Consider the following 25904-nt stretch of genomic DNA (forward strand, 5'->3'; position numbering starts at 1 on the left):
TTTGTGGGAAGGTCAGGGGCACCCAGTCCTGCTAGAGCTGCTAGCCCTGTTCTGCTTCAAACTTAATGTGTCCTAAGAGTGTGGTCACTCTTCATTCATTTGTCAGACCTTGATACCTGTCTGAGTCTAGCCCGGAAATGGACACAGAGGGACAAGAGACGAGCGAGCCAGGAACAGTGGAGAGATGACACAATCGGTAAAATGCTTGCTGCACAAGCATGAGGTTCTTACTTCACTCCCTCATCCCCACATACAAAGCCTGGGCCCGGGCTGGCGTGGCGGCGCACACCTTTAATCCCAGCTCTCAGGAGGCAGAGGCAGGCAAAGCTCTGTGAGTTCGAGGCCAGCCTGGTCTACAAAGAGAGTCTAGGACAGCCAGGGCTACGCAGAGAAATCCTGTCTCGAAACAAACATATAAACAAAAAACAAACCAAAACCAAAAAGCCTGGACCAGCTATGGTCCAGCACTGGGCTGGCAGAGATAGATGGGCTTATGAGGCTTGCTGGCTAGCCAGCTTAGTGTAGCTGGCATGTCCCACACCCCACTTGAGAGATCCTGTCTCAAGATAAATGAATGAGGTGATTGAAGAGATGCCTTGGTGGCTAAGGCTTGAGAGTATGCGCTGCTCTTGGAGACGGCTTGAGTTCAGTTCCCAGTTCCCATAGCAGGCAGCTTACAACTTCCTGAAACTCCAGCTTCAGGGGAGCCAACGCCCTCTTCTTGATTCTGCAAGCACCTGAACTCAAGTGCACAAACCCATGCTCGGACATACATATGCACGCATGCGTGCACACACATATATGTCATTTTTTTGGGGGGGGGGTTTCGAGACAGGGTTTCTCTGTGTATCCGTGGTTGTCCTGGAATCGTTTTGTAGACCAGGCTGGCCTAGAACTCAGCAATCTACCTGCCTCTGCCTCCCGAGTGCTGGGATTAAAGGCGTACCTGGCTACATATATGTAATTTTTAATTAAAAATAATCTTAAGGGGCTGGAGAGATGGCTCAGCAGTTAAGGGCACTAACTACTGTTCCAGAGAACCCAAGTTCAAATCCCAGCATCCACATGGCAGCTCACAACTATCTGTAACTTTAAAGGCAAATAAAAAATAATAATCTTAAATTAATTAATTAAAATAAGTATACACTTGGCTCCTGAAAATGATACATAAGATTGACCTGGTCTCCACAAAGACATACCCTTGCACATAACATGCACTCATATCCACATGAACATGCACACATACTTGTAACACACATGTTCATACATGCACACAAGAGAGAGTTGAACCATGGGACATCAATTACAGTGGAAGACAGTTGGATATATCCCCCATATATCAACATTTCTGACATGTGTGTACAGACGTCTAATAATGTAATGTCTGGCCTCCCCTATTATTGCAACAATGCATATTCTGATTGACCATGGTTTCAAATTAAAGTAATAGGGCCTGGTAAGTGTAGAACGGAACATGCTTACAGTTGGGGTCAGGGAGTCAGGGAAGGCTACCTGGAGGAAGTAGGTCTAAAAGGATAAGCAGGAGTTGATTAGGGAAGAAGGCTCATAAAAGGGCTTCCAGAGCTGGGTATGGTGGCGCATGTCTTTAAGGCCAGCATTCAGAAGGCAGAGGCAGGCGGATCGCTGTGAGTTCGAGGCCAGCCTGGTCTACAAAGTGAGTCCAGGACAGCCAAGGTTACACAGAGAAACCCTGTCTGGAAAAAAGAAAGAAAGAAAGAAAGAGAAAAAAGAAAATAAAGAAAGAAAAAAAAGGCTTCCAGGTCTAGGGGAAAGCGAGGTCCAGAGCAGACTCTGGGAGGGTGGTGAGAACTGAGAAGGCAACAGGGTTCTGTCATTCTTCTACTAGCAGTTTAAGAGACTGTTCATCAGCCGAGCTGTGGTGGTGCAGGCCTTAATCCCAATACTGAGGAAGCATAGGCAGGCAGACCTCTCTAAATTTGAGGCCAGTCTGGTGTACAGATCAAGTTCCAGGAAAGCCAGGGCTATACAGAGAGACTCTGTCTAGAAAAAACCAAACAGTACTTGACACTCTCAGCCAGGTATAGTGGCACACACCTTTGCCCCTAGAACTTGGGAAGCAGAGGCAAGCAGATCCCTGAGTTCGAGGTCATCCTTGTCTACAGAGTGGGTTCTAGGACAGCCAGGGCTACACAGAGAAAGCCTGTTTGGAGAAAACAAAACCAGAAACAAAAACAAGACTTTTCACTCTTGGTAGCTCTGGGGGGGGGGGGGGACTAGACAGCTCTGTTGGCATTAAACGGGTAGTATCCCATCACTAGGTCTGGGGACAGCCACTCTGGTTAGAACCTGCAGTAGCGGGACAGCGGTCATAGGGATCCTGAGATAGGGACAGTTCCAGGGATTCTCAGGAGGCTGCAGTGATGAAGCAGGGGAGAGCGGAGGTAAAGGCAGGGATTGGAGAACAGCAGTCTGGGCTATGACGTGGATATCCAGGATGTCATCCACTGAGAACTCCCTTCATCTAACTTGTTCTGATCCAAGTAGTGAAGAAGTGCAAAGGGGCCGGGCATGGTGGTGTGTCTTTAATCCCAATGACTGGGATGAGTTCAAGGCTAGTCTAGTCTACAAGGCAAGTTCCAAGATAGACAGAGCTACCCACAGAGAAAGCTTGTCTCGAAAAAATGAAAAATAAAAAAAAAAGACAAAGAATGAAGAAGAGGAAGAGGAGGAGGAAGGAGTGGGGGCACTTCGTTTGCTGGCCATGAACTGACAGGAGAGCTGGGTTCTAAGTGTCCAGGACTTGTCCTGGCAGTTGGGAAAGCAGAGAGCTGCTCTAGAGAGGTGTGTGTGGTTTACACTTTTTTTCATTTGTTTGCTTGAGACAGGGTCTCACTATGTAGCCCCGGCTGGCTTTGACCTCACATAAGTACACCTGACTTTGCCTCCCATGTGCTGGGCAGAAAGAGTAGGCAGAAATTGGCTAGGGAGGAAGGCACACAGAAGGGCTCAGTGGGTAAAGATGCTTGCCACCAGTCCTGAGGACCTCCAGTACCATTCCTCGGGACCCATGTGGTAAAAAGAGAGAACCGATGGTCAAATTGTCTGTCCTCTGACCTCCGTGGGCACACACGTACTAAATAAATAGAGTTCAGCCCTCATCAGAGTGTGGTTGTGTGGGCCCTTTAATCCATCTCAGCTCTTGGGGCGTGGAGGCAAGCAAGCAAGCATATCTTTGTGAATTAGTGGCTTGCCTGATCTTCATTGTGAGTTACAGGCTAGCCAGGCTACACGGTGATATCCTGTCTAAAACCAGAACAACAACAAATATTCATAGTCAGGAGGGTGGCCGAAAGTCTGCATATGTGGACTTTGAAGTCAGGATTCTCATGTGAGGTCTGGGTCAGGTGCCAGAGGTGGTCGTGATGTTGTGATCTGAGAGAATATTGAGAAATCTGAATCTGGGGTCTTGGTCGGTGTCAGGATTCCTGTGAAGATCCACGGTCTCGGGTCAACGCCCTGGTAGGAGCGTGGAGTCCAGCATCCAGAGATGTGACCGTGCAAGACTCAGGTTAACAGCCCAGGACCGGGACCCGCGTCCGGGACCCGAGAGGTGTGGCCTGTAGGGGGCGCTGCCGCCTGCCCGCCCGCCGCCCGCCCGGCTCGGCCCCTCGGCGGCTCGCTGGCGCTGTGCGCGGCAGGCGGGGCCGGAGGCGGCGGCGGCAGCTCCGGGGCGCGGGCGGGCGGGCGGGTGGTGGTGGTGGCGGCGGCGGCGCCCCGACTGCAGTCCCGGCGGGAGCGGAGCGCGAGCCGGGCCGGGCCCGAGCCGGCGCCATGGGGCGGCGCCGCCTGTGAGCGGGCGACGAGCGGGGACCGGCCGGGGCGGCGGCGGCGCCGAGGCCGACAAACCGCGCGGGCCGGGCCGGGCCGAGCAAGCGGGAGCGGAGCGGAGCCTCGGGCGGCGGGAGGAACAGCGCCGCCGCCGCCAAGATGGCCGACCTGGAGGCGGTGCTGGCCGATGTGAGCTACCTGATGGCCATGGAGAAGAGCAAGGCCACGCCGGCCGCGCGCGCCAGCAAGAAGATCCTGCTGCCAGAGCCCAGGTGAGCCTGCCTGTGCCGGGCCCCACGCGCCGCCCCGGAGTATCGTGCCCCGGGGACCCCTCTCTCCCAGCCACCCCAGCCTCAGGGGGCCCCTCTACTCCGGTGACCCTCTGCCCCAAGGACCCCATTATCCACACTGCCCCAGGACCTGGGAAGCCCCCCTACTCCGGGTACCTTCTTCCCCGGAGACCCCACTATCCTGGCCGCCCCAAGACCCGGAGACTTTGTCCGTCCGGGCCGCCGCAGGCTCGGTTCCCGCGAGCCCAGAGCGCCCTAACTCCAAGCTCCCGGCCTCGTTCCCCGGGCCGCGCTGCCGCTTCCTGTATCTCACGGTCGGGCCTGGTCGCTGTCGGCCCCAGCCTTCTTCCCACTCTGGTGCTTCCCTCTGCCCTCCACCCTCAGTGTCCCCTTGGGGTTCCCTTCCCCAAGTCTGCCTGTGTTTACCCGATTGTATCACCCAGTCTGTTGCCCCTGCTCCCAGCAACCCCCCACCCCGTTGGTGTTCCACCCCCCTCTCCGCTCCCCTTGGAGTGGGTAACACTCTTGTGAGGTTTGCGGAGTGAGGAAGATCAGTCTGGAGACTTTTTTTTTCCTTTCCATCTGGTGGGGTCACTGCCCTAGGACTGGGTTCGAGAGTGCTTTCTGGGAACAGTGCAGTGGTGTGTGTACCATACCTGGGGGCAGCGTTCTGGTGAGGGAAGTCCCTTCCACGCTTTTCCCCACATTTGGTGCCTTGTGGGTACTTTTGACCAGGGGTGCACCCCATTGTACAGCAGCTGGACCATGCTGCCACCTCTCTGCAAGACAACTGATGTCATCACACCTGGTATCAAAGTTTCAACTGTCCAGGATGTGGGTGCAGAGTCGGGCAGGATGTGTGAGGTGTAGCTGGGGCTTGTCCAGTATATTGTGGCAAATAGACATATCTTCCCATTTGAACTGCACAGGAGACCAGAGAGTGAGTGAGACAGGTGGAGTTCTGTTCCCATTGTGTGTGTGTGTGTGTGTGTGTGTGTGTGTGTGTGTGTGTGTGTGTGAGAGAGAGAGAGAGAGAGAGAGAGAGAGAGAGAGAGAGAGAGAGTGTGTGTATGAATGTGTGTGTGTACACAGTGGCACCTGGCCTCCACATCAGGGCTTTCAGTTTCTGGTTGTGTGCCTTGTTCACTGACCTGACCTGAAGGGTGGCCTCTCTGTCCTGTATCTGGAAGAGCAGATGTGTCCACCTACTAGGATGAGTGCCTCATGGTGGGTGGTGAGGCCAATTTCAGCAGCTTCTCATGCCACCCCCTTTACCAGCCAAGAACTGGGTCTGACTCTCCTGCCATACCCTATCATAGGTCATGGGGCCTGCCCTTGCTGCCGTTCTCTCTCATAGGACATAGGGCAAGTTCTTTTCCGGCGGGCAGTGTGCACTAGGCCTCTGGCGGCCTTGGTCCTTGGAGCTTGCATGGATGCTGCTGGGCTTCTCTGTGCCCCTCCTCCAGTGGCTGCTCACTGGGTTTCGGTTTGACTGAGAAACAAGCCCAGCAGAGGAAAAATTGGTCTGCGTTTTGAAGAGGCCGTTGGGCCCCCCTTTTTTTCTAAGACATTTGCAATCAGATTTCTCAAAACAGGAACTAGACTGTCAGCTGGGGTTGTCAAGGGGCAGCAGCAGTTAGGATGAAAATGAGTTCAGAAATGACAAAACTTCAAGGGAGCGGGGTAGGGGGTGGGGTGGGGGGAGGTCACCCTTAGCATCTAGGGCACTGTCTAGCTCCCCTAGGCAGCCACAGCCATAGGATTCTCTTGCAGGTGGGAGGTTTGCAAAGTTTGAGGTGGTACCTTTTCTAGAAATGCCCATGTTTGGATAATCTTTCCCCAGAATGCACCTCTCCTGATGGACCCCACCTTGGGTCACCCCTGCAGGTGTTTGAAAACCCTGGTAAATGAGCTGTAACTCTTTCCCTTTCCCCTCTCACTTGGTGGTAGTGATGATGTGAGAGGAATAAGAATGGGAGTTTTAATAATTCATTATTTATTTTGACATCTGTCATCTCAGTTGATCCAAAACCAACATGTGAAGTTGGCAAGGCCATGCCTACGTGTACCGGTTGCTCAACAGTACCAGGATGGGGTAATATCTGTGAGCAGAGCTGAGGCAGACTGAGAGGTTTAGGGAGGGAGCAGGTGCAGGTTCACCATCACTAAGTAGTATGTTGTTGGGCCAACTGGTCAACCTATGACCGGTCCAGAGCCTCTCACTCTCACCACTGGTAATGCTCGTGCCAGGGAAGGACCCCCAGGCATGCAAGCCTCTCATGACGGAAAGCAGGTCACTTGCACATTCTTGAGGCATATGTCTCTTGCCCTTGAAGGTGGTTACGACCATGTCTCATGTTTGCCCAATATGTCCCAATTTGCAAAGTGCCCTGGTGTTTTCCTCATTTGCTAGTTGAGGCCTTGAGGCTTGTCATAGAGGAGATCTGGGATTGGATCACAGCTCTTTGGAGTCCTAGCCGCTGTCCTCTTCCTGTCTGTGCTTTGTATCTTCTACCCACTCCCATATAACTGGTTGTGGGATGGGATAGCTGACAGCCCTGGCCTTGGGAGCTATGGGTCTGGGGTGGTGGCCTGAAAGTAGCAGGGCAGTTTCTAGTATCATCGGCTGTCACAGTAGACAGGGCCCAACCCTGTACCATTTGCTGAGACAGAGAAACGGGCTGCCATGGCAAAGCTAGTGCACACATAGAAGGGCAGCTCCGTGCCAGGGCCTTCATCAGATACAGGGTCCTGCCCTCCCAGGTAAAGAAGCAATGGGAGTTGTTCCTGTGCCAGTGTGCCAATGGGAGTTGTTCCCTCTTTGGGGTGGGCCATCCTGGCAGCCTCTCTGTGGCTGGTGCTCAGGGCTGTGGCTTGGCTGAGCTTGGCTGGCATCACAGCTCTTATTTCCCAGGGCTGGGGACTGGGAAGTGTTGGGCAGAGTGCCACTGTAACTTGGCAGAGGGACCTCCCCTTCTGTCACCTAGAGGATCTAGGGAAACAGACTCATTCCCGACCTTCTCACAGGAGGGGCGGTGTGTGGATAGAACACAGGGGTCCTAGTTCCTCACTCCTGCAGTACTGGCTCACACAGGACCCAGGCGAACTTACCGTGAATGGGCCTGCCTCAGTTTATCTGCCTTGGTAAAATAAGGCAGCTGGTCCTTCACCAGTGACCTCCCAGGGCTGTGGAGCTGTGGTCTGGGCCTCGCCCTGTACAAACTGTTGCCTTTTCCCCAGCAGCTGCTGCAGTCTTATAATTATCATCATTTGCTTAATATGACCACTGAGGCCCTGTGTAATTAATCTCAAGGCTCCTGGGTGAGGAGCCCTGCCTGGGCGGTCCCAGGAGGTGTCCCTGCTCTCCCCAGTGACAGTAGCAGCATGTGGGAGCTGGGTGCCTCTTGCAGCCTTCTGGTTCTCTGGGCTATTTCCTGGTCCTTCCCCCACCATGAGCTTCCTCCGCTGCTGCTGCTGGCTGCTGCCCGCCCCTTGCTTGTTCCCCCGGCCTCCTCAGACCCTGCTACTCTTCCTTCTCTGCTTCTTCGTTCCTGTTAACTCATTGCAGCCAGGACTTCCTGCCTCGGTTGGTGGGGGGAGGACAGCTGAGAAGGCTTCTCCATCACCAGCTGAAAGCCTGCCGCTGCCAGCCCTTACCCCTTACCAGAACATTCCACTCCAGTAGCAGCAACCCACCCCCTCCTGCCCCTGAAAACAAGATTATCTTTTCTGCAGTCTATCCCTGCGGGCCTTTGAAGCTGCTCCCGCTCCCTGGGAACGGCTCTCTGGGATGCCTTTTCCCATCTGTCCTCCTCTCCCGGAGCAAGGCTCTCATGGATTTGCTATTAAGTTGCTCATCTCTGCTTGCTTCTCTACTGCACTCAGAAAATGGATTTGAAGGAAGGGAGGGTGAGCATCATAGGTCGGGATCCGTGCACGCACAGGTATCTGGTCTCTGTCAGCCTAGGAATGATGTGTCCTATTAATGCACGATTCATGCTAGTAGTAAATCCTGGGTGACGTCAAGTGCAAGCACACACTGCAGCAGCTTCTCCTTGTGCCCAGGTTGCTGTGTAGGGAGCTGAGAGCCCGAGGGCCCCCAGGGAGTTCCAGCTGCCTGCACATGGCTGCTCTTCTCAGGGTATTATGGAATAAACAGCAGGAGGCATGAGCATGTGATGGTTTTTGAGGAATGCGTAGCCTCCATCGTACCTGCTATTTCTCCCTGGGCCCCTTCCCTGCTCCCCACTGGATCCTAAGGCCATTTCTTCCTCTAGGTAGTTAGACTTAGATCACTTCAAGCCCGCTTCCCATGAGATCCCAGAAGGAAGGCGTTCAGCAGCAGCATCCTTCTGTAACAACATCTCACATCACTGCTTACCAAAAAGGGCGGCTTTGGTGATGCAGACGTGGGTGTTTGGTGATAAAATGGGGGTCACTTCTCTGAGGGTGGAAGCTGCCCTGGAATTGCAATAGGGGACAACCCGCTTCCAGGGACTGCAGGGGTAGGGGCCCCTAGAATTGTCTTCTCAGTGTACACTGATGGCATGTCAACTCCTGGTGTCCTTGTAGGCAGTGAGGTGCAGGGTGCTTGTTTCCGTCTTGTGTGTGATGGCTGAAGTGTCTCCTCCCGATGTCCTGCAGGGGGACCTGAGAGTCTGGGGCTCGCTGGACACTGACCATGGCTCCGGGGCTTTGCTCAGACATGGTGGTCACAATTGGTCTTTCCAGCCAGGCTTGGTGGAACACACCTTTAATCCCAGCACTCAGGAGGCAGAGGCAGGTGGATCTCTGTGAGTTCGAGGCCAGCCTGGTCTACAAAGTGAGTCTAGGACAGTCAAGGCTACACAGAGAGACCCTGTCTCAAAAAACCAAATAAAATACAATTGGTCTTTCCTCTTAGGTAGTGGCCTCATCCTTAAGCTTTAAGAACGTTGTCAAGCCACAAGGAGAGTCATCAAGAAATATTAATAAGAAACCCCAGGGGACTTCCTCTTGCTGTTGCCACCTCTGTGCCAGGTTTCCTGGAAGAGCCACCAGGGAGTACCTCAACGACAGCCACAGCTTGTTAACTGTCCCCTCCCAGAGTGTGGCAGTTCCCAGTGTGGCTGTCTGAGACACACAAGCCTGGAGGCCTATAGCTTCTGCACCGGCATCAGTGTCACCGTCACACAGACACCAGAAACACGTGGCAGCCAAGACTATCCCTCCAGCCTAGCAGGCCCCTGGGAGGGACACTCCATGTTTTAAAGCCCCTGGTAAGGTGGAAGGGGCTGGCTGCTGTGCTGGTCTGAGGCTCTGCCCTCCCATCCCCTGCTAAGACATTAGTTAAAGCCAGTTTGGCTGTTTCCTTTGTGGAAGGCTTACTGTGGACCTCTAGACCAGTGGCCTTATGGACTCTTTCACCCTTGGTTTCCTTATTATCAACATGGGCGTATTTGCCTCAGACTCTTTCCTGGTAGGCCCTCCCAGTCCATACAGATGAGCACCTGGACCCTACGTGGGGAGCCACCTGTGAGGGCATGCCTGACATACTAGGCCACCACGCCAGAGCGTGGGACTTGCTCTCACACTGAAGCACGTGGTACCTCTCTTACCAGAAGTTCTCTTTAGACACTGCTCCCTCCCTGCCTGCTGTCCTCTCACCTTAGTCACTGCTGAGAGGGAGGACGTGCTCTCTTCCCACTCCTGAAATTGGGCCAGGCCTGCTCCTCAAACTGTGTGAGCACCCTGGCTGTTGGAGGTCCAGGGATGGGGGTGGGGTAGTGCTTTGGCAGAGCAGGTATCTGGCTCTCTGCTGGGCGCTCGCTCGGGTGGAGGCTTAGGAGTGAGTGTGTAAAGCTGCTCTCAGGCCAGAGGAGTGGCAGCAGTTCTGTTCACTTCCTGCCAATGGGCCTGGCTGCGGCCACTGCTCTGCCTCTCAGAGACTGCCTTCCTTCAGGTGCAGGGCAAGTGTGGACTATTCTCATAGCGTAGAGTCAGGTTCTAGTGGAGGCCGTTAGGAGTTGTGGGGTGCCAAATAATAAAGCTTAGGGCAGCCATGTCTCAGAGTCCAACAGAAAAAAATACAGGCTAACAATGGCACGGAAAACCTGGCACCCCAGGAACACACACCCCCTCCGCTTTTTTTTTTAGACCTTTCAGGCTTTCGGATATGCAGTACAGAAGTGACAATTCCACTGTCTTGACACTCTCTTTTGCAAAAGAGGAAGCCAGCATTGAAGTCCGTGACTTAGCTGAGTGAGCATGGTGGTGCATGCTCTAGTACCCTGGAGGCCAGCATGGGCTACATACAAGACCCTATATCAGAAAACTAAAGTGGGGCTGGGGAGATGGCTCAGAGGGTGAAAGAGCTTGCTGTGTACACGTGAGGACCAGATAATTTGGACCCTTGGCACCTACATAAGAGCCAGGCTGGTTTATAGCTCACCTGGAATCCCAGGACCTAAACAGTAGAGACCGGGGATCCCTGGGGCAAGCTGATGAGCAGACTAGCCCCGTCACCAGCTCTGAGTTCTGCAGAAGCCTCTACCGTAGTAAATGAAGTGGGAAGTTACTCAGGAAGACATCTAACGACAACCTCTGGCTTCTATAAATACGAGAGCACGTACCTGCATCTGCATGTACATGTCCCAAAATTCATGTGAACATGCCATGCATACACACCACACATACATACATATGCCAAAAAACCTAAACACAGCTTGTGTTGACCTCACGGGGATGACATCTGGGGAGAGCTGTTTGGGCCCTAGCCAGGGTGCTCTTCCATCTATTGAGGCACAGGGGGCTCCAATGTCTCCCATCCACATAATGGTGGACTTAGTGCCCCTCACTCTGTAACACAGGCCAGCTTGGACCCACTGTGTGCCAGCCTCATTTCCCAGGTGAGGAACTCTGAGAACCATGTGCCCCTGGGTGGATGTGGGTGATTGGCTTGGGTGGGGATAGAGATGCCACTCAGGGCACTGCCAGCATCAGGACCCAGCCAGGAGACTGTTGCTGCCTCCCATGCAAGCCTGCACTTGCTTCCTGGCCAGGAGTTTCCTCCATTGATACCTTTTCTTACCAGTCAGCTTCCATAGCCTCCAACTCCATGAGGACAGACTGGAAACCCTAAAATGGCCATGCTGGAGGGCCTTCCATTCCAGGATTCTGCTCAGAGCTTACTTTAGTTTGGTTTTGGGGTAATAATTATTTTATTTTAGAAAGACTTTTTTCTTTTCAGGAGGTAAATGAAGTGCTGGGAAGAACGCTCTGGCCATGCCCTGGGCCCTGCCTCAGCAGTCCCTAGCCGTCTAAGGCAGGGTCTTTTACCAAACACTGTCTCTGTTGGGCACCTTTGTTCACCCACATCTCAGCTGCTCTAGGCCACACGGCGAGAAATAGTGGTGGTAGCTCCCTGACCCTGGGTGGATGTGCCTTCAGCCAAGATAGCTCGTTTTGCCAGTTCTCAGAAAGCCAGTATGGGGTTGGGAGAGTACCCTAATGGTGCCAGGGCCCCCGTCCTCAGTGCCCCCGCCCAGCTCCTGGGGAGCTCTCCCTGACAGCTGGGCTCTACCTGTTACCTGCATCTTCCTGTCCATACATATCACCTGACTACCTGGCCATGTCCATCTGACCCTCCACTGTGTGGAAGACTGACATGCTGAACACACACACACACACACTCTCCCCCCCCCCCCCTTTACTGCCTCATATCCTGTCTGTTGACCAAAATGTTCTAGAATGTAAAGACTAGGGGACAAGCAGAGCACCCAGGACCAGGACTTGGGGTGGTGAAGTTCTCGCCCTCCTGGGCTATCTGCCAGGTGAGATCCAGGCACCTGGTTTTGCAGGTTCCTGAGCTCCATGCCCCTGTGCCCTCCTGCCAGGTTTTTTGGGAGTGCCACTACCCTGCCAGATCTGAGAGATCAGTCTTCTGTGTGGAGGGAGGGCTGCCTCGCCTCGCCAGGCTGCCATCTACAGGCAGAGCATGGGCTGTGTCTGGTTGATTTCCTCAGTTAAGTTTGTTTGTGACAGGGTCTTACACTGTTGCTCAGGCTGGCCTCAAACTCACAGAAAACCCACTGCCTCGGCCTCCTGAGTGTGCTGGGTTTTGAGGTATAGACCACCCAGCTGGACTCGGCTGTCTCAGGCTAACAGCTTTTCTCCAAGTTCCTGTTGCCTGTGCATGCCTGTGAGGTTTAGCCTGTCCTCACCTGAGTCCCTCTGAGTCTTCTGAAGACTGGGAAGTATGTGGGATGGTGCGTGGTCCCCAGGAGGAGAAGTTGGGCCAGGGTAGATGACCTTGTATATATGTGACCTTGATGCCTCTGCCAGCTACCAGAGCATTGTTTTGCTGTCCCAAAGAGAGCCAGCTCTGAGGCAACAGTATGAGAAGGGGGTGCTGAGTTTAGGCAGCCTGGAAGCCCAGGGTCACCAAGGCCTGGCCTGGTCATCAAAGCCCCACTTCCTGTCAGGGACAGTTTTTAGCTGTGGTGCCTCCCAGCCTCCAGCTGCTCAGGATTGGGCAGCTCTGCATGCTTCAGTATCTTGAGAGGCCTTGGCCTAGGAAGCTAGATCCTGGGAGGGCTGGGCCTGGAGCCTTGTGTCCTGGCAACACTTTCCCCAGATCTGCTTTTGACTAGAGCTATCATCTTTCCAAAAACTTGGAAGCTCACAGTGCAAGGTAGGCTGACAGACACCCCTCCTGCACCCACTCCCAGCAGCCTGTGCCATCCTCCGAACCCCACTTCCCCCTCACCTCATCAGTGTCAAACTGGACTTCTTTACATAGTGACCCCATGAGGTCTCTGCTGTGTCTTGAGTCCAGCCTTCTAAGGGCCATACCTTAGGCCACACCCAGTCCCATGCTCCTATGCTCCCTCCCTGTGGGCCTCTTGTTGCTGGGCTAATTTTTCCTCACCTGTTTTAACAGCCCCTTCCTCCTGGGCTTCACCACCTGCTGACATCCTGTTTGCACTTCAGGAGGCCACCAGAGCAGCTCCCCACCAACCAGGGCTGATCTGACCACAGGCCCCACGGCTTCAAGTAGCCACTGATATTACTCATAGACCAGAGGCCTGTGGGAAAGGATCTGCTTAGAAGCGGGTATGGGTCTTAGGCCATGACCAGTGTCTGACTCTGGCCTGGTTACCCAGGCTAGCCTAGGCTTAACCTTCCAGCATTCCAGAAGAGGCAGAGCCGAGCGCAGAGAGCTGGACTGTGGTGTGAATCCTCACCAGCCTCAGGGTCCTGGACAGAGACCTGCTGGGCACCACATGTCCTCCAGGACTTGGCCTAGCACAGCCCCTGGCTTCACATATGCCCTCAGTTGGCAGCTGTGTGTTCTCCAGATTGGCCAGGCTGGTGGGGGCCAAATGTGAAGAGAGCTGGCTGTTGGGACAGGTTGGCAGGTCAGGGATGTGGGTAGTCCAGAAGAGGAGGGCGGAGACAGCAAGGAGGCTTCTGAAGTGTGGAATGTAGCTCAGTGAGATTTCCCCAAGTTTTGCAGTCTTACAGTGGTTAAGCTAGTGGCAGTTGTGGAGTTTGTCTCAGGAACTTTGGTGGTCAGTTTTCCCCCTATGGCCCTACCAGGTGGTCTAGGCCAAGTGTTAGGACACACAAACAGGCTTGAACTCCCCCGCCCCTTTTTTAAGATTTATTTATTTATCATATATATACAGTGTTTTGCATGCATGTATACCAGAAGAGGGCACCAGATCGCATTATAGATGGTTGTGAGCCACCATGTGGTTGCTGGGAATTGAACTCAGGACCTTTGGAAGAGCAACTAGTGTTCTTAACCTCTGAGCCATCTCTCCAGCCCCAAACTTTCCTTTTTTGAGACAAAGTGTCATGTCACCCAGGCTGGCCTTGAACCTCCGACATTCCTGAGTGCTGGGCTGAAGATGGAATACAATATAAAGTCATATTTAAAGTATACAATTCAAAGCTAGGTGTGGTAACACATGCTTGTAATCCCAGCATGCCCCCCAAAAACAAAGTAAAACCAGAATGTAGTGTTTTCTGTGTGTGTTCACTGTATTATGCTGCACTCGTGCCAGAGCACCCTGTCTTTTCCAAAGGAAGCCAAACCCCTGTGCTGGTGAGATGGCTCAGCTAGAAAAAACAAAAGCAAACAAGCAAACACTTGCCAAGTTTTACAGCCTGAGTTTAACCCCAGGGATCCCCACTTTGAAGGAGAGAACTGACTCCCAAAAGTTGTCCTCTGACAACACACCAACTAGCCAACCACCATCACCAACAATAAATCCATGGCCCCTTGAGCAGTTTCCTCCAAGTCCCCAGCACTCACAGACTTGGTTATCTGTCGGTGAACCTGTCATGGAGTCGTGTGGATGGACTCATAAAAGTCTGAGCCCTCTGTGACTGCCATCTAGCCTGAACTTGTCAAGTGTCAGTGTTCCATTCCTTATGGGCAAACATAACTGGGCCACATTTTGTTGATTTGTCCATTATCCAACTAATAGACAGGTCCCTGGCTTGGCCATTTGGCTAAGTTAGCAGAGCTGGCATGTGGCGGTGTGTGGCACAGATGAGGATCTGCTGGCCATCATGACCGTGGATTCTGAAGTGACCTGTGGACAGGATGAGTGCGCAGGCTCCCTGGAGGGCGTGCCGATACCGCGCTGAAGGATGGTGCCCTTCCACCCAGACATGGTGGCATTTACCTCCATCTCAGCACTGCAGGGCTGGAGCTTGGGGTCCAAGGCCAGTTGGGGCCTCGAACTCACAGAGATCCACCTGCCTCTGCTGGGATTAAAGATGTGCGCCACCATCACAGGGGCGGGGTGTGTGTCTTTTAAAAACAAAAAACCTCACGGGGAGATGGCTCAGTGGGTAAAGGTGTTGCTGCCAAGCCTGACCACCCAAGTATGATCCTTGGGACGCACATTGCAGGAGAGAACCAGCTCCCAGGCACTCTTCTCTGACCACCTCATGTCCTGGCCCGCATGCACACTCTCCCACCCCCAATTAGTAATACATTTACTTTTTAAAATAAGTGCCGTGGTCCGGCTTCTGGGCAGGGCCTGTAGCCCACAGTGTCCTTTGCCTGCAGCATCCGCAGCGTCATGCAGAAGTACCTGGAGGATCGAGGAGAAGTGACCTTTGAAAAGATCTTCTCACAGAAGTTGGGTAAGCGCAGCCACCTCTCCCAGCCTGAGGTCTCTCCTCCGAGAGGACTCCAGGGTCAGCTTCCTGTCACCCCACCGCTGGTTGTGCCATGTGCCCCTGTCCCTGAAGTTCTCCCATCTACTTAGGCTCCCCCTCCACTTAAGAATGATAACCCAAAAAAAAAAAAAAAAAAAAAAAAAAAAACAAGAATGATAACCCTTCGTGCCTCCCAGCCCCTGGCTTCTGCCCAGGGAGCCCTGTAGTGGGGGTGGGGGCCCATCAGTCTTCCCCAGGCGCCAGGGAAGTTCCTCCTTTGGGGTTTTTGTTTTTGAGAGTTGCAGCTTCCCCTTGGCGCAGCCACAGCTGCTCTGGGCCGTTGGTGGAACTGACAGGAAGAGGCGGGGCCCTTCCTGTGGTGCCTGTTGAGCTGTGGTTGGCCCCGCCTCCACCCAACCCCCTTAGGCCCTAAGTGAGCAACCTGTCTTGGAGCTGGCCCCTCCATTCTTCCTCCTCTGGTCTGTGTGGGGGTGTACACCCTTGTCTTAGACGTATCATACAACCCACCCCATTGCCCAGTTTAAAGGGAAAGCTTGGGGTGGTGTCCCAGGAAGCCACTGCAGTCACACAGGGCTCAGATTTGGGCTTCCTGAAAATGGGATCTCAGTATGGAACCAAATGTGGCCTGGAAGGATCTGGCATTGGAGGTCAGCCTTAGTTCAGCAGTAGGCCAGGAAGAGCACAGCCTGCGGGGACAGGTCTGTATTGTCTAGCTTTGGGCAAATTGCCTCTCCTCTCACTGAGCCTCCTGCTTTTCAAATCTGAGAAATGGAACCTTGAGCCCAGTTGCCCAAGGCAGACAGGGTGGACCTGAATCAGTGTTGTCAGTAAGAGCACTTTGCAATCCCGAACCGCTCACCACAAGCCACTGGAAGGCTAGGCCAGGCTGCGCTTAGAAGAAACAATGGCTTTAAGCCCTAGCACAAAGACCTGTGATTAGAGGCCATTAGCAACACTAGGCCACCAGTGCCCCTCAGAGAGGCATAGAAAGCTACCCAGCATACTTCAGGCACCCCAGCGGGGGCAGTGATGTCACAGGCCTTTAATCCAGCACTCAAGAGGCAGGCCAGGTGGATCTCTGAGTTTAAGGCCAGTATAGTCTACAGAGTGAGTTCCAGGACAGCCAGGGATACACAGAAAAACCCTGTCTACAAAACAAACAACAGCCGGGTGTGGTGGTGCACGCCTTTAATCCCAGCAGTCGGGAGGCAGGTAGATCTCTGTAAGTTCAAGGCCAGCCTGGTCTACAAAGCAAGTCCAGGACAGCCAAGGCTACACAGAAAGACCCTGTCTTGAAAACCAAAAAAAACAAAACAAGAAAAGCAATAATAACAAAAAGCCCCTCAAGCATTCATGTTGGACTGGAGGCCTGAGGGGAAAGCCACACCAACTTTGCCTGATCATCCAGAAGCTGCTCTGAGACCTGCATCCTTGGCCTGGCTTTCCAAGAGGTCCTCCAATGGACCAAAGAGCTCTACATTCTTATGACAGGTCTCCCTGAGCCTCAGTTTCCCTAGCTGGACTTGCTTTTCTGGTCAGGAATACTGTGAAAGTCATCTAGATTGGGGAGCAGGCAGCAGGGACCCACTCTTGGTTGCCACCATCCTCCTGCTACAGCCTGTCCTGGCTTGAGCGGCCAGTCCATCATGATGTCCCCACCAAGAATCTTACTGTATGTTCATAGCCCACAGTAGGTAGTGTTACCAGCACAGATGAGGTCAGGGCATGGCATTGCCTGGAGCTACTAATGCCAGAGCTAACCCCTCCCCTCCCTACCTTGCCTCAGTACCAGTATTTTCCAGCCATTACCTGCAAAGGCAGATTCCGGGGAGAAAGCAGAAGTCCAGGGTCCCTAACTTGGAATCTGGTCTCTTTAGGCTGGTGGCAACCCTAGTGGCCACACTGCCTCGACCCTTCCTGAGGTATACACTATCTCTGCTGTTGCCTTGACTGGGTTTGTCTAGGAATCCCCAAGCTCACTTCACCCATAGTGATGGACGGCCGTTTAGAGGAGGGTGTCTGTGGCTCAGCATGACCAGACCTGGTTGCTTTCAGGGTACCTGCTTTTCCGAGACTTCTGCCTGAACCATCTGGAAGAGGCTAAGCCCTTGGTGGAGTTCTATGAAGAGGTAAGATGGGTGAAGTCTGCTAAGAGGTACTTGCGTGCCTTGCTGAGTGTGAGGCACCCGGCATCTAGCCTCATGCCCCGGCCACAGACTATCTATGGTGTGCCTTCCATCAGATCAGGAAATATGAGAAGTTGGAGACAGAGGAGGAGCGTGTGGTCCGCAGCCGGGAGATCTTTGACTCCTACATCATGAAGGAGCTGCTGGCCTGCTCACACGTGAGTGCCCTACTCAGCTGTCTTTGGGTTCAGCTCATATGCTGGCCCCCATTTGGGGTTGGAAAGGAGGGAGGCTTTGTATAGGACTCATAGCCTCCTCTGTCCTCGCTAGCCCTTCTCAAAGAATGCTACCGAGCATGTCCAGGGCCACCTGGTGAAGAAGCAGGTGCCTCCAGATCTCTTCCAGGTGCGTGCTGGGCTCCTTTCCTCTTGGCCCCGTTCTGCCCTGATCAGGCCCCTCCTGCCTTAGACAGCGGGGGTCCTGGAGCCTGGGGCTAGATGCAGGGCCTGGGTCAGCAGGGCCTTATGGACTTGGTCACCAACTCCCAGCTCCGTCCCCACAGCCATACATCGAGGAGATTTGTCAGAACCTCCGAGGGGATGTGTTCCAGAAGTTCATTGAGAGGTGAGTAGGAGAGGGAAGCGGTTCTTAGGACAGAGGCAGCCTGCCCTGGTCCTGAGTGGCAGCTGCGGGGCCTGTCCATGCCCCATCACAAGGACTCCTGGGAGGTCACATAGATCCTCTGTCCTCTTCTCTTACCCTGTGTCTCCCTGTGCTGTGGAAGGGCTAGGCCTGAAGTATGCACTGTCCTCTGTGGTTTGAGGCTCTGGGTGGAGTGCTAGGAGCAGCATTTTCAGTCACAGCCACCCAGCCGTAGGCAGTTGGGGGCTGAGAAGGTGACTTCTTTGGGAATGAGCTCTTGGCTGGGGGATGTGAGCAGCAGCTGTGTGCCCTGGTGGGTCTGACTAGAGACCATCTCTCTAAGCCCAGCAGGGAGCTGAGCTGGCTGGGTGTCTATTTGTCAGGACCCTGGAGGGCAGTGGGAGGGACAGGCTCTGATGACCTGTAGCGCCTTGATGCTTGCCTGAGTGTGTGTCTCCTTTCCCAGTGACAAGTTCACACGGTTCTGCCAGTGGAAGAATGTAGAACTCAACATCCATGTGAGTGGGCTCGGGGGAGGCGGGCTGGCCAGCCTGGGGACCACGGGGAAGTGCAGTAGCCAGGGCTGCCATCCACCCCACAGTGTGGCCGGGGAGGGGAGGAAGGCCAGTGCTAGGATCCCTGTGGCGGAGGCTAGAGAAAGGTAAGTGTGTGGCCAGATCACAGGACCAGGGAACTCCGGTACCAGGGCCCCTCCCTGCTGCCAAATGCCTCTGCTGTGGGGCCCAGAGGGCCTGCAGTGACCCCAGCTGTTGCCACTCTGCAGCTGACCATGAATGACTTCAGTGTGCATCGAATCATCGGGCGTGGGGGCTTCGGTGAGGTCTATGGGTGCCGGAAAGCAGACACAGGCAAGATGTGAGCACCCTGATCAGCTGGTGCTGGGTGGGGTGCCAAAGGGAGGGGTCAGGCTTCTAGAGGTGGCATGAGGGACTAGGACCTTCTAGGGAAGACCTGTTCTAGGGATCAGAGTCCCAAGCTTGCCATCCCTGAATGTTCAGTCTGCTACGACTGTGCCTTATCCCCTCCTGCCACTGTCCCCTCCTTCCTGCCTTGCTTTGGCTCTTCTGTCTCCTTCAGGCTCCTCAGAGACTCTTAACTTGCCAGCACCTTCTGCCCTCTCTGAAGCCCTGGCTGTATCATGTATCACGTGTTTTGTCCTGCGCCTGGTCTGCAGCAGCAGCCGCCTGTTGAGGCGGCCTGGGGCTCTGCCCTACAGGGTGTGCCGACACAGCTGACCTCCTGCTCCACCACAGGTACGCCATGAAGTGTCTGGACAAGAAGCGCATCAAGATGAAGCAGGGAGAGACCCTGGCTCTGAACGAGCGGATCATGCTTTCCCTCGTCAGCACCGGGGTGAGCTGGGCGGCTGAGTGTCCCCCACAGTGACCTCTGACCCCAGCGTCAGCCAGCCTTTGCTCACCTCTCCTTCCCTCCTAGGACTGCCCCTTCATCGTGTGCATGTCCTATGCATTCCATACACCAGACAAACTCAGTTTCATCCTGGATCTCATGAACGGTGAGCTCAGGACCAGCCCAATGGGTGGGCCTAGGGCTGGACCCAAGCAGGAAGCTGAGTCTCCCCGGGGGGCTGCCCCTTAGGTGGGGACCTGCATTACCACCTGTCTCAGCATGGAGTCTTCTCTGAGGCCGACATGCGCTTCTACGCAGCTGAGATTATCCTGGGCCTTGAACACATGCACAATCGTTTTGTAGTCTACAGGGACCTAAAGGTGAGGGCCTGCTGCCACCCATCCCTCCCTCTAGGCCTGCAACAAGGCTAGCTCGTCTCCTTGCCTTACCCACCCCCCCACCCCCACCCCCATCCCCACACCCCCCTACCCCACCCCACCCCCGCCTGAGCCACTTTCTGAGTTCATTTGTCATAGGGGTGGGGCCTTGTCACATAAACCTATAGTCCCCTCTAGTGAAGGCCCAGGCTGGCGGCCTCTGGCTTAGCATCCCTGGGCTTCCTTCACAGCCAGCCAACATTCTCCTGGACGAGCACGGCCATGTGAGGATCTCAGACCTGGGCCTAGCCTGTGACTTCTCCAAGAAGAAGCCCCATGCCAGTGTGTGAGTGCCTAGCCATTCCCCCACCTCCTGATCCTCCTCCACTTTACTTACGGTCTGTGCTCCCACAGGGGCACGCACGGGTACATGGCCCCCGAAGTCCTACAGAAGGGTGTGGCCTATGACAGCAGTGCGGACTGGTTCTCCCTGGGCTGCATGCTCTTCAAGTTGTTGCGGGGGTGAGTAGGCTATCCCAGGTGGGCAGGTAGGGTGAGGCCTTGAGACACTTCACCAATCCAGATAGAGAGCAGGGCGGGGAACCCTCCATGGCCTGGTGTTAGATGTGGAGCCCTCCCTCACTTCTCACTAGCCTTATTCATGCAGTCTACCTCAGTTTCCCCATTCTTGTTCTTTGACATTGACCTCTGACCTCTTGTCCAGACACAGCCCCTTCCGGCAGCACAAGACCAAAGATAAGCATGAGATTGATCGCATGACATTAACAATGGTGAGTTAAGAGCAGCAGTGAAGGTCAGCAGTGGTCAGAACCATAGCTCTGGTTCCCGTCCCTAAGGGACGGGCATCTTGCCCCGCAGCCTCTTACCTTGCTCCTGTTGTCAGGGCTCACACTTGCTGGGGACCAGTAGGGAGCTCTGCCCCTCCCCCAAGGGCTCTTCCTGGGCTCCTGTTGATGGGCTCCTTCTCTTGTCCTGAAGGCTGTCGAGCTGCCTGACTCCTTCTCCCCTGAACTCCGGTCCCTGCTGGAAGGTTTGCTGCAGAGGGATGTCAATCGGAGGCTAGGCTGTCTGGGCCGCGGGTGAGTGTCCTGGCTTCTCTAACCTGTGGCCATAGTCAGTGTTTGCTACGGACTGCTGGTGCAGCCTTCTTGGGCCTCTGGCTGGGTCCCCTCATTTGAATTCCTCCATGTAAGGAGCTTACAAGGAGTGTCATGGGCCACACTGTCCAGTGTCCTCAAGGTGGCAGGAATGGCTGAATGTGTCACAGTTGGAACCAACTGGAGACCAGCTTTCCAAAGGCCTGGAAGAGCCTTTGTAGCAAGGGATGATAACCCTATTATAACAGCTTTGTTTTTTCATGAGGTGGGGGTGGTCATTTTTTAAAACAAGGTCTCGTGTAACCCAGGCTAGCCTTACTTCGTAGCTGAGGCTGCCCGAGAACTCATCATCCTCCTGCTTCTGGTTAGAGGTGTATACCACCACACCCAGCTTAATAGCAGCTTTGTAGGTCTCCTGGGACATCTGTTAATTGCCAGGCAAGGCAGTATTAAAACTCACACCAACCCCAGGATGTGGGAACTGCTGCTCCTCCCATGTAGAGATGAGCAAACAGCCTGAGAGCTATGGAACTTGCTTAAGGTCACAGAGACAAAAGGTGGCTGAGTCAGGAGTCAGACCTAAGCTAATGACCTAGTCCAGCTTGGGTGGTGCAGAGCCCAAGTGATGGGGATGTGTCTCCACAGGGCTCAGGAGGTAAAAGAAAGCCCCTTCTTCCGTTCCCTGGACTGGCAGATGGTCTTCCTACAGAAGGTAACACCCTATCGAGGGCTAGGAGGGGAACTCCCTGGCCCCTCACCCCTGCTTATGCCCAACCCTTGCTCTGTGCAGTACCCGCCTCCGCTGATCCCCCCACGTGGGGAGGTGAATGCAGCCGACGCTTTTGACATCGGCTCCTTCGACGAGGAGGACACAAAAGGAATCAAGGTACTGCACCTTGCCCATCCCCTGAACCCTGAGCTTGGCCTGGTCTGGGCAGCCCTTGCCCCTCCTCTGCCCCTGTAAGACTGTGGCTACCCGGTGGGCTGTGGGCCATCCAGTCTCCCTGGGGATGGTGGGCACGTGAGACCATCCCCAGCTTAGGGCCCTACACAGGGTTATGGCTGATGATGTCCTGGCACCCTTTGTCTATCCATGTGTCCCTGCCATGTCCACCTGATGAAGTTACTGGACAGTGACCAGGAACTCTACCGCAACTTTCCTCTCACCATCTCGGAGCGGTGGCAGCAGGAGGTGGCAGAGACTGTCTTTGATACCATCAATGCTGAGACCGACCGGCTGGAGGCACGAAAGAAGGCCAAAAACAAGCAGCTGGGCCACGAGGAGGGTGAGGACTCCCGGCCGTGGGGGACGCCAGGCCCGATGCACACTGCAGAAATGAGAAGCAGGCTCTCCTAAGAAACTGAAAGTGCCTGGGGTGAGGGTGGGGTGCTGAGCCTGCATCCCATCTCTTGTGCAGACTATGCCCTGGGTAAGGACTGCATCATGCATGGCTACATGTCCAAGATGGGCAACCCCTTCCTGACGCAGTGGCAGCGGCGGTATTTCTACCTGTTCCCCAACCGGCTGGAGTGGCGGGGTGAAGGCGAGGCTCCGGTAAGAAGGGATACCGGAAGGCCATGGTGTGGGCACAGGGTGGATCCCAGGCCCTTCCTCACAGCCTGCTGCCCCTCCCACCCTGCAGCAGAGCCTCCTGACCATGGAAGAGATCCAGTCGGTGGAAGAGACACAGATCAAGGAACGAAAGTGTCTCCTGCTTAAGATCCGAGGTGGCAAGCAGTTTGTCCTGCAGTGCGATGTAAGTGGGCGCCTGGGGTGAGGGTGCAGGTGGGTGGCCGGGTGCCTGGCCAGCAGAGGCTGATAGTCTGCATGTGTACAGAGTGACCCTGAGCTGGTACAGTGGAAGAAAGAACTGCGTGACGCCTACCGTGAGGCCCAGCAGCTAGTGCAGCGAGTGCCCAAGATGAAGAACAAGCCACGTTCACCTGTGGTGGAGCTGAGCAAGGTGCCACTGATCCAGCGTGGCAGTGCCAACGGCCTCTGACCCACCCATCTGCTGCCCGCCTGCCCACCCGCCTTTTATAAACCTCTAATTTATTTTGTCGAATTTTTATTATTTGTTTTCCCGCAAAGCGGAAAAGGTTTTATTTTGTAATTATTGTGATTTCCTGTGGCCCCAGCCTGGCCCAGCCCCCAGGGAGGGGCCCTGCTTGCCTCGGCTCCTGCTGCCACCAACCCAGCCACTGTCCAGCAGCCCTACTCTGCCCCTCTCCCCAGGGTCTTTGCCCCAGGTGTCTTCCTGCAGAGAAGAGGAGCAGCCCTCAGCAGCCCTCTTGCCCCTCCGTGGGGTAAAGCCACACTCGGAGGGTGTGTCACTTGAGGCTCTGTGAGCTGTGCTCAGCCTGTGGCCCAGCTGGGTGGCCCAGCACCCCTACCCTAGGAAGGTGCCACACGGGGGTACTACTTGAACTCTCCTACCACAGCCCTCATGCCACAGGGGGACAGACCCCTGCTGTCCTGCCCTCCTGCCACGGGTGAGAGAAGGCACTTGTCTCCCCAGACCTGGAGGTCTCCCACAGTGATGGGCTCCTGGGTCCTTGTTCAGGAAAAGCCTGTGTGTTAGCACTGCCCCATCTCCCCTTCCTTGGACAGTAGGGCTGGGTTAGGAGGCTGCCATTGGCTGCGGCTGGCCTCCATGCAAGTCCCCTCTTCCCATTGCGTGCCTGGACTCAGGAGCACAGAGAAGGCAATTGTGGAGGGGCCCACACTGGCCTAGCCTGAACCTAGGTCCCCAACCCTGTGCTGGGTGAGGCTCACCTGCCCAGGACCACAGTGGGACAGCCTGGGCAGGTGGGTGGCATAGCATAAGAGCCCAGCTGGGGCCAGCCCTCCCTGTCCTGGCTAGTCAGTGTGCCCCCACCCACACTGACCAGCCCATTAGCCCACGTTATGTCAGTGCCACCACCCACAGGTGCCACCTTGCCCACCGCATGCCCCCTTGTGCCAGTCACGCAGCCGTGTGTGGTGTCGCGCCCTCTCCTGCCGGGGCTGGGTTGGCGCACCCTCCCTCTTGTCTGCTCATCCCCGGGCGTTTCCTTGCCGATTTTTGAATGTGATTTTAAAGAGTGGAAAATGAGACTATGCGTTTTTATAAAAAATGGTGCCTGACTCCTCGCTGTCTCAGATTCTTTGTGCCTGGTGACCACTTTTCAGTCACTTCTGTCTGGGGCCTGAGAAGGGACGACTTTCGAAACCCATCCTGCCCTCCCTGGAGGAGTGGATTCTTCTGCCCTCCCTGCCCGCAGATAAGCAGGAGTGGCCTGTGGTCCACTCATCAAATTCCCCTGCACACCAAGCATGTATCAGTACCCGCTCGCTGTCAACACACGTCTGTTTTCTCATCCACACTACCTTTGACTGTGTCTGGCATTGGCCTCTCTTGTGGCCTCACTGTGCAACCTCTTTTGGGGCCTTGAGGGGTGCCCCAACATCATCTGAGAATGAACCTCTTTCTCCTGTGTCCTGGCTTCAGGGTCTCCAGAGCTGGTGATAGAGCATGTGACTACCATCGCCCACCCTGCTCTGTGCTTCAGGCCAGAGAGTGTCTGAGTATCTCAGATAGCAAAACACAAGGCCAGCCTTAACTTAGCACAGTCCCAGAGTACTCAGTGACTGCAGCCTAGAGATATGAACAGACGGAGAGGTTGAACTTGCTTGGCTCTGGGCAGTTAGGAGAGGCTAGCCTCAAACTCACTATGTAGCCAAGGGTAGCCTTGAACTCCCCGTCCTCCTGCCTCCACGTCCCAAATGCTGGGATTACAAGTGTTTGCTACCATGTCTGGCTAGTTCTTGAGGGCAGACTGAGGTCGGTCATGAGATCCGGCTTTAAAACAAATGGCTGGTCTATAGGAGTAGGGAGGCGGGGCTATTGCTTCTGTCCAGGGAAGATGTCCTTGTAATGGGACAGGAAAGGAAGAAGTGAAAGAGGCCAGAGGGGAGAAAATGGCTGAGCAGTGTACCAGGCCAGGCCACACTTAAGAGTTGAGGAGTGGGGAGTCAAACATGGAGCATATGAGGGAGGCTATGTTGTTAGCCAAGAGATGAGGTAGAGTTGGGTGTGGTGGCTAGCCTGCTCTAAGGAGAGGGTCCCAGAACAGATACAACTACTTAGTGAGACCCTGTCTCAGAAGACAAAAACAACAAAAAAAAGGTGAGACAGCCCAGGGCACTGCTGGCCTGGGAGAAAGAAGGGAAGGCATTTGGGTTTGGCTTCTGACACCCTAATGGAGCAGCATGGAATACCTAAGACCACTGGTGTTCTGGAGGTGGTATCAGGTTAGCAGCGGGAGAGTGGGAACAGACAAGATGTCAGCCAGGAGAGGCCCCTACGGAAAAGAGGGTCACTGTCAGAAAAGTAAGGGCTGGTGGAGCAATGCTCAACCTTCCAGGTTCAGGGTGGAGAGGATGTGAGGATGGGACAGTCAGAGGAAAGTAGCAGCCAACAGAACCTAATTGTAGTGCTCGGGGACCTTCAGAAGCCTTTGAGCTTCCAAAGTCCAGACATCACGGATGACCCAACCATGCCATACAAGGTGGGTAGCCTAGATCCCAGCCAGCTGTGAGCCGCCTGATCACAGGGAGAAACGGGGCAACGGTGGCAATCAGGCTACAGAGATGAAGAGATGAGGACATCTTAGGGCAAGAAGGGAGCCTCAAGCTAATGGCCTTCCTCCATCACACTAACTCTTACAGATAGGGAGACAGGGCCAACAAGATGGCTCAACCAATAAAGGCATTTGCTGCCAAACCTGACAACCCAAGCTCAAGGGTGGGAGAGAACCAACTCTTAAAAGTTGTCTTTTGACTCTGACACGAACTCTGGTGCCCCATATTTGACCACATCCCCTTGGTGGGGAGGCCTGGTAGCACTCAGAGGAAGGATAAGCAGGCTCCCAAGATGAGACTTGATAGGCTATGGTCATATAGTCGGAGAGGAGGTCCCCCTCGGTCACAGACATAGAGGAGGGGAATAG

General features: G+C 54.6%; 1 protein-coding gene across 1 annotated transcript; it reads left to right on the plus strand.

Moving 5' to 3' along the window:
* Positions 1 to 3733: 3733 nt before the first annotated feature.
* GRK2 (G protein-coupled receptor kinase 2) lies at positions 3734 to 24039 on the plus strand. Its single transcript, XM_084750309.1, has 21 exons — positions 3734 to 4082; positions 15166 to 15242; positions 17334 to 17407; positions 17521 to 17622; positions 17735 to 17809; positions 17967 to 18028; positions 18513 to 18564; positions 18831 to 18922; positions 19321 to 19420; positions 19505 to 19583; positions 19667 to 19797; positions 20046 to 20140; positions 20209 to 20316; positions 20519 to 20585; positions 20794 to 20894; positions 21558 to 21624; positions 21703 to 21798; positions 22036 to 22198; positions 22331 to 22467; positions 22556 to 22669; positions 22751 to 24039. The coding sequence occupies exons 1-21, from the start codon at positions 3970 to 3972 to the stop codon at positions 22913 to 22915; spliced, it is 2070 nt and encodes a 689-aa protein (XP_084606435.1). The 5' UTR covers positions 3734 to 3969; the 3' UTR covers positions 22916 to 24039.
* The last annotated feature ends 1865 nt before the right edge of the window (positions 24040 to 25904 follow it).

This window comes from Acomys minous, assembly GCF_964271855.1.
Source record: "Acomys minous genome assembly, chromosome: 2".
NCBI classification, from domain to species: Eukaryota; Metazoa; Chordata; class Mammalia; order Rodentia; family Muridae; genus Acomys; species Acomys minous.

Excerpts from the sequence above, each read along its gene's own strand:
- GRK2 (XM_084750309.1), top strand. The coding sequence starts at position 3,970 with ATGGCCGACCTGGAGGCGGTGCTGGCCGATGTGAGCTACCTGATGGCC. Across the intron at positions 15,243-17,333 it reads GATCTTCTCACAGAAGTTGG|GGTACCTGCTTTTCCGAGAC; the intron begins GTAAGCGCAGCC and ends GGTTGCTTTCAG. Across the intron at positions 22,199-22,330 it reads GCAGCTGGGCCACGAGGAGG|ACTATGCCCTGGGTAAGGAC; the intron begins GTGAGGACTCCC and ends TCTCTTGTGCAG.